This window comes from Bolinopsis microptera, chromosome 11, assembly GCF_026151205.1.
Source record: "Bolinopsis microptera isolate Bmic1 chromosome 11, MBARI_Bmic_1.0, whole genome shotgun sequence".
NCBI classification, from domain to species: domain Eukaryota; kingdom Metazoa; phylum Ctenophora; class Tentaculata; order Lobata; family Bolinopsidae; genus Bolinopsis; species Bolinopsis microptera.
The window spans coordinates 19,120,494-19,133,864 of NC_087082.1; the positions used below are offsets into that span (position 1 = coordinate 19,120,494).

At 36.7% G+C, this 13,371-nt stretch overlaps 1 protein-coding gene across 1 annotated transcript in view; it reads right to left on the reverse strand.

Annotated features, from left to right (window-relative positions):
- Positions 1-4,121: 4,121 nt before the first annotated feature.
- LOC134823734 (uncharacterized) overlaps positions 4,122-13,371 on the reverse strand; it is a 55,590-nt gene continuing 46,340 nt past the window's right edge. The window contains exons 31-33 of the mRNA XM_063835268.1: positions 12,074-12,148; positions 7,561-7,821; positions 4,122-4,149 (exon numbers count right to left, since the gene is read on the reverse strand). Coding sequence (XP_063691338.1) covers positions 4,122-4,149; positions 7,561-7,821; positions 12,074-12,148 — 364 coding nt within the window. The remainder of the gene's footprint in view (positions 4,150-7,560; positions 7,822-12,073; positions 12,149-13,371) is intronic.

Consider the following 13,371-nt stretch of genomic DNA (forward strand, 5'->3'; position numbering starts at 1 on the left):
AGTTTTTGTATTGAGCACTTTTTAGAGCCCTTTTAGATTTAAGTGCAAGGTTACATTCATATCGATTATAGATGCACTTATCTTTACATTTTTACAGCACTAACGTGAAAGAAGGCGGAAGTAAAGGATTTTATGTAGTCACGCGTGAATGGTCACCCATTTTCAGCAGCCAATTTTAAGGGCTGACAAATCTAATAACCAGTGTACCCCTTTTAGTATATTCTATAAGTTAACAGGTAAGTTCAATCAATCAAGTAACGGAGAATTTGATTTAATGTAAAGTGATAATATTAGGTAGCGAGCACTACATTATTCGCCCAGATTATTCAGACATTCTTTTCAATTCAATTTTAGTATTTAGACATTTTTCAGTGAGACACACTTCTCACCATTAAAGTTTATTGTTGAAGCTAGTAAGGCACACTCAATTCCAACCTACTCAATTTACTTGATCTGACCAGGAGAATTACTGTATGCAGAAATTATGATTCATACACGTTAAAATCAGGGGGATATGTGTGTAGGGCCGCAGTCCCGAATCAACAGAACAAATTAGGTTTTGATTATGATTGATTTGGAGTCGGCAAAAACGTCTGCAATAAAGTCCATGATATCCTAATAGCATATCATAACTGGGCAAACAACTTAAACAGGGTCTAGCTCTAATGAATAAAAATTAACAATGGTAACGATTGCTCTGAAGTAAAATGATTCCTTGCTAATATATCTCGTGAGAACCAGCACATATAATATAAATTATGTTCGGTGACATGATATTTCTTTTCCCATTACTAATTGAATACTGATATCGTGTATCACAGCTCGATTTTACTTTTTTGATGAATTAATGTATTATAAACTTCTTAATGATCCTTAACAGCAATAAATTTGTCATTTGTATGACGATGTGATGACGTGAGTGCTGCTTGCATACATAGTGGCCCGTGAGTGTCAGGGCTTTTGGAGAGTGGGACGTCATGAGAAGTCGGATGAAAGAAATAAATTGCATGAGATAGAGGCCGTGATTTGAGAGATTCTAGGCGATTGGGATTCATGAGAAGTCGGACAAAAGAGATATATTGCAGAGAAATAGGCTTTGTTAGTGAGAGATCAGGGCGAATGGGGAAGACGGCGAGAATTTAAGAGATGCCGTGAAGTGTAAAAGCAAAAGAAAAAAAACTTTATAAAAAGGGCTTAAAATGATTGTTAATTTACCATTAATAAAAATATAAATTTCGTACGTTTTTTGGTACTTTTTGGTGAGTTTGGCAGGCGTGCATCAGACAACTGGCATCGAGTGCGTCCTCCTCCAACTCAGCATTGAGTTAATCGTTTGTCGGAGTGTAGCCCGGAACCGTTGGCGTGTCCTGGTACAGTTCCATGGAACTTCCTCGACCAACTTTTGAAAACTGTCTAGCAATGTTGGTACTCCGGAAGCTCCGATGGGAGCACGTTGAAGATCTGAGCTGCTCTAAAACTCTATAGCTGTTGTCGAAATCTGTTCTTATACCGACAATGTGCTCATTTGTTCATGGCTGGGATCTCTGCCTTAATACATGCCTTTGAGATGGAGACCCTTGAACTCGAAACCCGTATCTGTTCGAGCAAGTTCATTAAAGAATTTCCATACATGAATATATAGAATTAACATTAACTGCTCTCGTCCCCACTGAAGAGACATCAACTTAAAAGCTTCTTCAAACCTGTCCAGTTACTGGAGATCCACGGCAGCCAGATATCATTAATGTAAGGATCTTGTACAGTCACCAGCTTTTTGTATCCCTGTGGACTTTTGCAGGGTTTCAGACCTGGACAGCAGTACTCTAGCTTGGGCGAACATGCTTTTTGTATAAAGTCCAGCATGACTAATTGTACCGGTCTCTAAAAGCACCACAAAGTCAAAGCCCGCCATTTTCATAGCTCCTTGAAACTGTCTTCACAATGTGAGGACACCCCATGATCTACTGCTGCAAACAACGCTCCCAACGTCCTCTGACAGTTTCCCTGTGGTGATATTGCGTGTCCTTTTGGATGTATTATACTCAACAGTTTTCTGGGTATGAACAGGAGCTCTCTTAGAGCTTTTGATCATTCAGGGGTAGTTTACAACCTCAAAACTTCTGTTCGGTGTAGCTCCATGTAATGGGGTTAACAAGTGACCACTCAGATGACTATTTTGAGATCAATCTAGCAGTAACTCTACACTACTCATTCTTGGATAGCCCCAATCAGCTTTGTTCGTCTGCAAAAGCTGAATCCGTTTACTATAGCTAATATGTTCAACAGATCCTTGATGTACAGAATAAACAGGATCGGTCCTAGACCTGTTTTTGTTTTAAGTTTCTTAACTTCTAACTTCACATCAGAAAGAGATACAAAAGCCCTGTCTTCAAAATCATTCCTAGTTTATCTTCTAGGCTAATGATCATCCAATCACATTCAACACTTCTGCTTTTTCTGCTTTTTGCCAAAAGCGAATAAAAGGCCCCTTCTGTGTCCCACAGTCTTGACGATTCTCAAGTAGAACATACATGAGACTATATAGTTTGACGTTAATGGTGTTTAAAACGCACAAATCCCCAGTCTCACAGAGTTAACGGGCTCCACCAATCGCTCACGAAAACCAACTAGACCTCTCGAAATGAAAAAAATGAGAACACAAGTTACGATAAAACAGATTAATCAAAATGATTGGAAATAGAAGGATACTATTCCCAAGATTATAGCAACGAAAGATCATGTCGATGATCTTTAGCAATTGCTCATTTGTATTTACATCATTTGTACAAGACTAGATGGTAGCCATGTTCTGATGTCCAAACCTAACTTTAGTGTTCATGTTATCTATTTTTTGTTTGGTTCTCGAGTTTAAAAAAAAAAAACCTTGAAAAAGCCATTGAATATGTTTTGCCACTACTGCTTCTACACTGATCAAAATAATAGTTAAAAAAAATAGGGTCAGTGTCTTGACCATTTGTTTGTTGTATTAGATGAAGCAAGGTCATGAAACCCCCATCACGGTGAAAGGATTAGGCCGGTTATTCTAGCAAAGATCCTGTCACTATAACTTTTTGGTGTTGTTGCTTTCAGTAATCATTATTAAATCATCAATGAAGATTGTGTGTGCATACACAACAACTTTAATATTAAGGTAAATTGTTAGACAGAGTGTTATTTTCGCGAAATACATCTCCCAAAAGCAAAACAAATATTACCACAGCTTCAGTTCAATCCTTGATATCTTAATAAAATATAAATAAAACGATGACCCTGTCAAACAATTTAAAATAAAATTAAAAAAAAAAAAAAAACTTTCTCTGTAATTTTTTTTCTTTTCATAGTATGGCGTTATAGAAAAGGAAAATCGATAAAATAAGGCTTTATTTAAAATGATATGTTTCGCGGGGTCGTCGTTTCGTTCGTTTCGCGGCGGGTTTCTGTGGCGGGTTCGGGCGCGCGGGGTCGGGCGGGGGCGGTAGACCTATTTTAGCTCAAAAAACAATCAATCTGACACGACGAGAACCCTCATAGAGTGATTGAACTGCAAGGGACAATTTGAGGGGCGAACGAAATAATACAGTTTTCAAGTTAAGTTTAAATATAATAACGAATTGAAATAATAAACCAATGAATTTATACAGGTTGTCCAGTATAACGTACACACGCCACAGAAATTAAAACTTCGGCCTGATCGAGCTGGTATCTCATGGGTAAGGCGCTGAACGTTTTGCGGAGTTACCAATCGCGAGCTCAAACGCGAAACTTTCCACCTCATTTCCCCAAAGAGGCATGCCGGCTTATAGGTAAAATTAAAAAATTAGCTTCAACTATAATTACTTATAAAAAATTGTTGTAATTCAAGTACACATTTTTTATTTATAATTGTAAATAGATATAATTAAAATTCAAAACAATAAGCAACAAAATCAAAGAAACAATAAACATTCGAAAGCTAATTTTTTAATTTTACTAATAAGCCGCGCAACCTATGGTGTAAAGTAAAATTCAGGAATATCGCGTTGGTTTATGCTTGCTGATTTTAAAAAAAAAACCTCCTCCGCAAACGTTCCAGCTCATCAGTGGCAAGTGGCAGCTCGAATCAGAACGTTTCTACTCCTTCCTTATTTCTGTTGGCTGTGAACGTACAACCTGTAAATTCATTCGTTATTATATTAATACATATTATATATAAACTTAACTTGAAACTGCTAATTCGTTAGCCCCTCAAATTGTCCTTGGCAGTTAATCACTCCTACTGGTCTCGTGATTGAGCTAAAAGGTCGCCGGAACATATCATTTTTACAAAAGCCTTATCGATTTACATAACGCATACTGAAATGAAATACAGAAGTTTTAAAATTGTTTGACCAGGGTCATCGTTAAGATATCAAGATTGATGAAGCTGATAATATTAGTGCTGGGATAAAATCGAATAACATGTCTAAACATTTCTTAAGGACACTTTTTTTTTAAAGTGTGGTGAAAATGTACTTTGAGTGCCATGACCATTTGACAGTGAGGAGTGACATGACTGTAACTAGAAAGTGTTGCACATGATATGCCATCATCTTAACGCCCTGTAAGGAACAACATTCTTAGATAATATTTATAATTATAGTACATCAAAGGGGCAGTGCCATTTTTTCCAGCATTTTGGAACTATAATGTTGAAAACCGTCCCTTTACAAACTGAATTTTGCCGACTTTTTTCTGTTCAAAATTCAGATTATGTCTCAGAATAAATCAAAAGAATATATTGGATATTGGTAAGGAATATTTGAACTGTGCTCAAAATAAGAGTTTTGCCTGATGCCGTAGCGTTTGGCTTTAGCTAGAAGAATGTTGTTCTACATGTCAACGCTTTGGCGTAATCGGTATTAAATCACTTCAAATTGGGGTTTCTTTAGATCATGTTATTTGCAGGGCCCATATGATGTCATGATGACATTAAACAGTTCTTCTTGAAGCAAACACCTTGCTACTAAATCAGTAATCTTGCTTATAAGCTTCGTGTCATCAGCATTCAGCAAAGAACTTTCCAAGAGCAGTTAATAACGTGGCCAGTTGGTCATCTATATACAGAATCCAAGCGAACACCGAACATGCACGAGATTAATCTTATTATTAAGTCTGAACGTGTAGAGTTTAGAAAAGAGTCGTCCACATATTACGTAATTAGCCGAGGGTTGGGGGGGGGGGGGGATTCCAAATGATTGTGCTAGTGTAATTCTGACACGACAGCTATGTGTAGAACTGATTAAGGAGTGGTGGGTGTAAAATTTGTCTAAAAAGTGATTACGTAATATGTGAACGACCCTAAACGTGAACACCGAGGATGAACTTTCTAACAGCATAATAATGCCCATAAATAGTTCAGTAGCTGGTTCACATCTTTCAGGTGCCAGGCCTCCCAAACTGCCTTACTTTGAAACTGGGTAGAATTTCATCAGATTTGCCAGGCGATTTAAGCATTTGATTCTGTGTGCGGGAATAGCGGTCAGCGGAGGATACTTACTAACTTCGTTTTGTAGTAAAGTAGGATCAGGGTCAAATTATTAGGGTCAAGTGTTATTGTGTTAAGTTTGATTTTTAGCACAGTTTTCATTATAGTTAAATAGTTACTTCATTACATAGTCCACAAGGGTAAAGTAATTTCGTAGGTTTTGTATTGAGCATCTTTTAGAGCCCTTTTAGTGCAAGGTTACATTCATATAGATTTTAGTTGCACTTATCTTTACATTTTACAGCACTACGTGTAAGTAGGCGGAAGTAAAGGATTTTATGTAGTCACGCGTGAATGAGTCACCCATTTCAGCAGCCTATTTAAGGGCTGACAAGCTTATTACCAGGGTCCCCTTTTAGTATATTCTTATGAAGTTTTCAGTACGTTCAATCAAGCAAGTATCGAGAATTTGGATTTATTGTAAAGTGATATTATTATACGACACTACATTTATTCGCCCAGATTATTCAGACATTCTTTTCAATTCTATTTAAGTATTTAGACATTTTCAGTGAGACACACTTCTCACCTTTATAAGTTTATTGTTGAAGTCTAGTAAGGCACACTCATTTCACCTACTCATTTACTTGATCGTGACCAGGAGAATTACTGTATGCAGAAATTAGGATCATACACGTTAAAACAGTCCGCAGTCCGAATCAACAGATCATATTAGGTGATTATGATTGATTGAGTCGGCAAAAACGTCTGCAATAAAGTCCAGTGATATCCTAATAGCATATCATAACTGGGCAAACAACTTAACAGGGTCTAGCTCTAATGAATAAAATAACAATGGTTACGATTGCTCTGAAGTAAAATGATTCCTTGCTAATATATCATCGTGAGAACCAGCACATATAATATAAATTATGTGCTGGTGACATGATATGCTTTCCATTACTAATTGAATACTGATAATCGTGTTCACAGCTCGATTTTACTTTTTTGATGAATTATGTTTATAACTTCTTTATGATTCTTAACAGCTATAAATTGTCATTTGTATGACGATGTGAGACGTGAGTGCTGCTTGCATACATAGTGGCCGTGAGTGTCAGGGCTTTTGGAGAGTGGGACGTCATGAGAAGTCGGATAAAGAAATATATTGCAGAGATAGAGGCCGTGAGTATGAGAGATCTAGGCGATTGGGAAGTCATGAGAAGTCGGACAAAGAGATATATTGCAGAGAAATAGGCTGTGTTAGTGAGAGATCAGGGCGAATGGGAAGACGGCGAGAATTTAAGAGATGCCGTGAAGGTAAAAGCAAAAGAAAAAAACTTTATAAAAGGGCTTAACAAGGATTGTTAATTAACTCATTAATAAAAATATAAAGTTACGTACGTTTTTGGTACGTTTTGGTGAGTTTGGCAGGGCGTGCTCAGGACAACTGCATCGAGTGCGTCCTCCTCCAGCTCAGCATTGAGTTATCGTTTGTCGGAGTGTAGCCCGGAACCGGTGGCGTGTCTGGGTACTGTTCCATGGAACTTCCTAGACCAACTTTGAAACTGTCTAGCAATGTGGTACTCCGGAGCTCCGATGGGAGCACGTTGAAGAGCTGAGCTGCTCTAACTCTATAGCTGTTGTCGTAATCTGTTCTTACCGACAATTGTGCGCTTTTGTTCATGGCTGGGATCTCTGCCTTAATACCATGCCTTTGATGAGACTTGAACTCGAAACCCGTATCGTTCGGAGCATGTTCATTAAGAATTTTCCATACATGAATAATAGAATAACATTAACGCTCTCTCCGCCTCTGAAGAGACATCAACTTAAGCTTCTTCAACCTGTCCCAGTACTGGAGATCACGGCAGCCAGATATCTTTATAGTAAAGGATCTTTGTACAGTCTCCAGCTTTTGTATCTCTGTGACTTTTGCAGGGTTTCAGACTGGACAGCAGTACTCTAGCTTGGAGCGAACCATGCTTTTGTATAAAGTCAGCATGACTAATTGTGACCGGTCTCTAAAAGCACTCAAAGTCAAAGCCGCCATTTTTCTAGCTCCTTGAACTGTCTTCTCAATGTGAGGACCCCATGATCTACTGCTGCTAACATACGCTCCAACGTCTCTGACAGTTTCCTGTGGTGATATTGCGTGTCCTTTTGGTGTAGTATACTCAACAGTTTCTGGGTAGAACAGGAGCTCTCTTAGAGCTTTTGATCCATTCAGGGGGTAGTTTACAACCTCAAACTTCTGTTCGTGTAGCTCCATGTTGTTAACACGTGACCACTCGATGACTATGTTGAGATCATCTTGCAGTAACTCTACACTACTCATTCCTTGGATAGCCCCAATCAGCTTTGTGTCGTCTGCAAAGCTGAATCCGTTACTATAGCTAATACTGTTCAACAGATCCTTGATGTACAGAATAAACAGGATCGGTCCTAGGACTGTTTTAAGTTTCTAACTCACATCAGAAAGAGAACAAAAGCCCTGTGCTTCAAAATCATTCCTAGTTTATCTAGGCTAATGATCATCAATCAACATTCAACACTTCTGCTTTTTGCCAAAAGCGAATAAAAGGCCCCTTCTGTGTCCACTGTCTTGACGATTCTCAGTATGATCATACATGAGTCTATATAGTTTGACGTTATGTGTTTAACGCACAAATCCCCAGTCTCACAGAGTTACGGGCTCCAGCAATCGCTCACAAACCAACTAGACCTCTCGAAATGAAAAAAATGAGAACAAGGTTACGATAAAAACAGATTATCAAAATTGATTGGAAATAGAAGGATACTATTCCAAGATTATAGCAACGAAGTTCATGTCGATGATCTTTAGCTTGCTCATTTGTATTTACATCATTTGTACAAGACTAGATGGTAGCCATGTTCTGTGTCCTAAACCTAACTTTAGTGTGCATGTTATCTATTTTGTTGGTCTCAGTTTAAACCTGAAAGCCATTGAATATGTTTGCCACTGCTTCTCAGCTGATCATAAATAATTTAAAATAGGGTTCAGTGTTCTGACCATTTGTGTATGTAGATGAAGCAAGGTCAGGAACCCAGCACGGTGAAGGATTAGGCCGGTTATCTAGCAAAGATCTCTGTCACTATACTTTTGTTGCTCAGTATCATTAGTATCATCATTGAAGATTGTGCATACACAACTTTATTAAGGTAAATGTTAGACAGTGTTATTTCGAATACATCCCAGCACAAATATTACCAGCTTCATCAATCTTGATATCTTAACGATGACCCTGGTCAAACAATTTAAAACTTCTGTAATTTCATTTCTAGTATGCGTATAGGAAATCGATAAGGCTTTAAAATGATATGTTCGGCGACCTTTTAGCTCAATCACGAGACTCAGTAGGAGTGATTGAACTGCAAGGGACAATTGAGGCTAACGAATTAGCAGTTTCAAGTTAAGTTTAATATAATAACGAATTAATTATAATAACCAATGAATTATACAGGTTGTCAGTACGTACACGCCACAGAATTAAAAACGTTCGGCCTGATCGAGCTGGTATCTCATGGGTAAGGCGCTGAACGTTTGCGGAGTTACAATCGCGAGCTACAAACGCGAAACTTTCAAGAGGCAGTTGCGCGGCTTATAGGTAAAATTAAAAATTAGCTTCAGACTATAATTAGCTTATAAAAAATTGTTGTATTCAGTACACATTTTATTTATAAATTGTAAATTAGATATAATTTAATTCAAAACAATATGCAACAAAATCAAAATAAACAATAAACATTCGAAAGCTAATTTTTAATTTTACTAATAAGCCGCGCAACTATATTCGGAAGTATCGCGTTGGTAGCTTGCGATTTTAACTCCGCAAACGTTCAGCTCATCAGTGCAAGTGCAGCTCGATCAGAACGTTTCTAATTCTGTGGCGTGTACGTACAACCTGTATAATTCATTCGTTATTATAATTAATTCGATATTATATTAAACTTAACTTGAAACTGCTAATTCGTTAGCCTCAATTGTCCCTTGCAGTTCAATCACTCCTACTGAGTCTCGTGATTGAGCTAAAAGGTCGCCGAACATATCATTTTAAAGCCTTATCGATTTCCTATACGCATACTAGAAATGAAATTACAGAAGTTTTAAATTGTTTGACCAGGGTCATCGTTAAGATATCAAGATTGATGAAGCTGATAATATTTGTGCTGGGATATATTCGAAATAACACTGTCTAACATTTACCTTAAGGACACGTTTTTTTTAAGTGTGGTGAAAATGACTTTGAGTGCCATGACACTTTTGACAGTGAAAGTGAAATGACTAGTAACTAGAAAGTGTTGCACAGATATGCCTTCAATCTTAACTGCCCCTGTAAGGAAAATCCATTACTTAGATAATATGTTATAATATAGTACCAAGGCAGTGCCAGTTTTCAGCATTTTGGACTATAATGTTGAAAACGCCCTTTAAAAACTGAATTTTGCGACTTTTCTGTTCAAAATTCAGATTATGTCTCAGAATTATTCAAAGAATATTTGGATTTTGGTAGGAATACTTGAACTGTGCTCAAAATAAGCAAACAGTCATTTGTTTGGTGAAATTTCTAGTTTGGTTGAATTGGGGTTGTACAAGGCCCATACTCTTGATCAGCTTGTGAATGAACTGTAACAACTTTCAAGAAACGTTGGTCTGTAATAATGTAACCTAGGAAAAACCTATTGTGTACCTGTATTCAGTAAAAATTCACTCACAAAATTACAATTGATTTTTTTACATTGCAGTAGCTAGACAGCAACAAATTAGAACGTTTTTCAATCATACTGTCGAGATTAAGTCTGCTCAACAGCATTCTGTTCGAAAATCAAATTAAGAGTGTTTCAGTTTTCAGTAAAAAGTCATTTTTAGGTCAAATTCATCACGATTAAAAATTCAAAAGAAATGACTCTTTGCTGAATATTGGCACTATACAATTGATGTCTGACAGCATAGGCAGGTTCATCAAGATGATTCTTTACAAAATCTAACGATATTGTGTGTTCTAATTCAGCTAAAAGTCATTTTATAAATAATATTTTTAGCTTAAAATCTTCATAGAAATGACTTTTTGCTGATTATTGGCACGATAAAGTAGATTTCTGACAACAATATTATGTTCATCATGGAAATTGGTACATACTATTGATGTTTGAAGTTCATTGTGCCAGTTTTAAGTTAATTATAGCAGGTTATCACAACACTGTTTACAAAGCAAAATTTGTATGTGATTTACCATTGGTATATGCCTTTAGAGAAAGAAGTCATTTTAAGCTGAATAATGGCACACAGTGCAACAAAATTGTGCCAGATTTAAAAAAAAAGGCACACCGCTCTCTCAAACAATATTTTGAACTTAAAAGAGTGCCATTTAGCAGTAAGAATGACTATTTCTGTCAAATAAGTCACTTATTACTGATTTTCAGGACACATATGCTGTTCAAACTATCAGGATATAACTAAACTAAGATTCGTATCTGAAACATAAACAATTCGGTGGTTTGAGATGATTAATAATGCTGATATTGACTTACAATAGTTGGTAATTCCCACGTTGGCTGCAGCAGTCACTACAGCTGATTAGTGGCACTCTAATAGTATTATCTGTTTTTGACCCCTTTATGAACACATTACTTTTCGAAATAGATGCTTAAACTAACAATAATACACCCATGGATCAAGAAATAGACAATTTTTGTCTTTAAACAGTTACTCACTCCAATCTACTAGTGTAATGTGAACAATATTTGAGCAAAATATGTCGAAATCAATGGAATTAGTCAATTGGAGGTTAAATTGGTTTGCTGATTTTTGGCACTCAGTTTAATTGCTCATAAGTCATATTCTGCTTGAGCCTGGCACTTCGTTTTTTCAAATCACAACTGCTGAATATTTTCACTTCATCTTATGTACAAATTTATGGTTGCACTTTAAAAAGCATTGCGACTTTTTCCTCATTTTGTGCACTCTACTTTAAAAAAGGTGAAATCAGCAACTCACCACACTTTAAAAAAAACGTGTCCTTAATAAAGTTGTGTATGCACAATCTTCAATGATGATACTAATGATACTGAGCAACAAAAGTATAGTGACAGAGATCTTTGCTAGATAACCGGCCTAATCCTTCACCGTGCTGGGTTCCTGACCTTGCTTCATCTACATACACAAATGGTCAGAACACTGAACCCTATTTTAAATTATTTATGATCAGCTGAGAAGCAGTGACAAACATATTCAATGGCTTTCAGGTTTAAACTGAGACCAACATAAAAGATAACATGCACACTAAAGTTAGGTTTAGAACACAGAACATGCCTACCATCTAGTCTTGTACAAATGATGTAAATACAAAATGAGCAAGCTAAAGACTGAAAGTATAGACGCTCGCAACTACCATGAAAGAAACAACTGCAAAGATTGGATGCCTAAGTAATGTAATAAAGCAACCCAAGTAAGTGCCTTTAATAAATACCTTCGTGATGTGTACAAGCAGAGCAGGTGGTATACTATTTAAAATGTCAAAAGATTATCGACATGAACTTCGTTGCTATAATCTTGGAATAGAATCCTTCTTTTTCCAAAAAATTTTGATAATCTGTTTTTATCGTAACCTTGTTCCCATTTCTTTCATTTCGAGAGGTCTAGTTGGTTTGTGAGCGATTGCTGGAGCCCGTAACTCTGTGAGACTGGGGATTTGTGCGTTAAACACATAACGTCAAACTACATAGACTCATGTATGATCATACTGAGAATCGTCAAGACAGTGGACACAGAAGGGGCCTTTTATTCGCTTTTGGCAAAAAGCAGAAGTGTTGAATGTTGATTGATGATCATAAGCTTAGATAAACTAGGAATGATTTTGAATCACAGGGCGTTTGTTCTCTTTCTGATGTGAGTTAGAAACTTAAAACTTTATATTTATATTATTAATGCGTTAATTAACAATCCTTGTTAAGCCCTTTTATAAAGTTTTTTTCTTTTGCTTTTACTTTCACGGCATCTCTTAAATTCTCGCCGTCTTCCCATTTGCCCTGATCTCTCACTAACACAGCCTATTTCTCTGCAATATATCTCTTTGTCCGACTTCTCATGACTTCCCAATCGCCTAGATCTCTCATACTCACGGCCTCTATCTCTGCAATATATTTCTTTATCCGACTTCTCATGACGTCCCACTCTCCAAAAGCCCTGACACTCACGGCCACTATGTATGCAAGCAGCACTCACGTCTCACATCGTCATACAAATGACAATTTATAGCTGTTAAGAATCATAAAGAAGTTATAAACATAATTCATCAAAAAAGTAAAATCGAGCTGTGAACACGATTATCAGTATTCAATTAGTAATGGAAAGCATATCATGTCACCAGCACATAATTTATATTATATGTGCTGGTTCTCACGATGATATATTAGCAAGGAATCATTTTACTTCAGAGCAATCGTAACCATTGTTATTTTATTCATTAGAGCTAGACCCTGTTAAGTTGTTTGCCCAGTTATGATATGCTATTAGGATATCACTGGACTTTATTGCAGACGTTTTTGCCGACTCAATCAATCATAATCACCTAATATGATCTGTTGATTCGGACTGCGGACTGTTTTAACGTGTATGATCCTAATTTCTGCATACAGTAATTCTCCTGGTCACGATCAAGTAAATGAGTAGGTGAAATGAGTGTGCCTTACTAGACTTCAACAATAAACTTATAAAGGTGAGAAGTGTGTCTCACTGAAAATGTCTAAATACTTAAATAGAATTGAAAAGAATGTCTGAATAATCTGGGCGAATAAATGTAGTGTCGTATAATAATATCACTTTACAATAAATCCAAATTCTCGATACTTGCTTGATTGAACGTACTGAAAACTTCATAAGAATATACTAAAAGGGGACCCTGGTA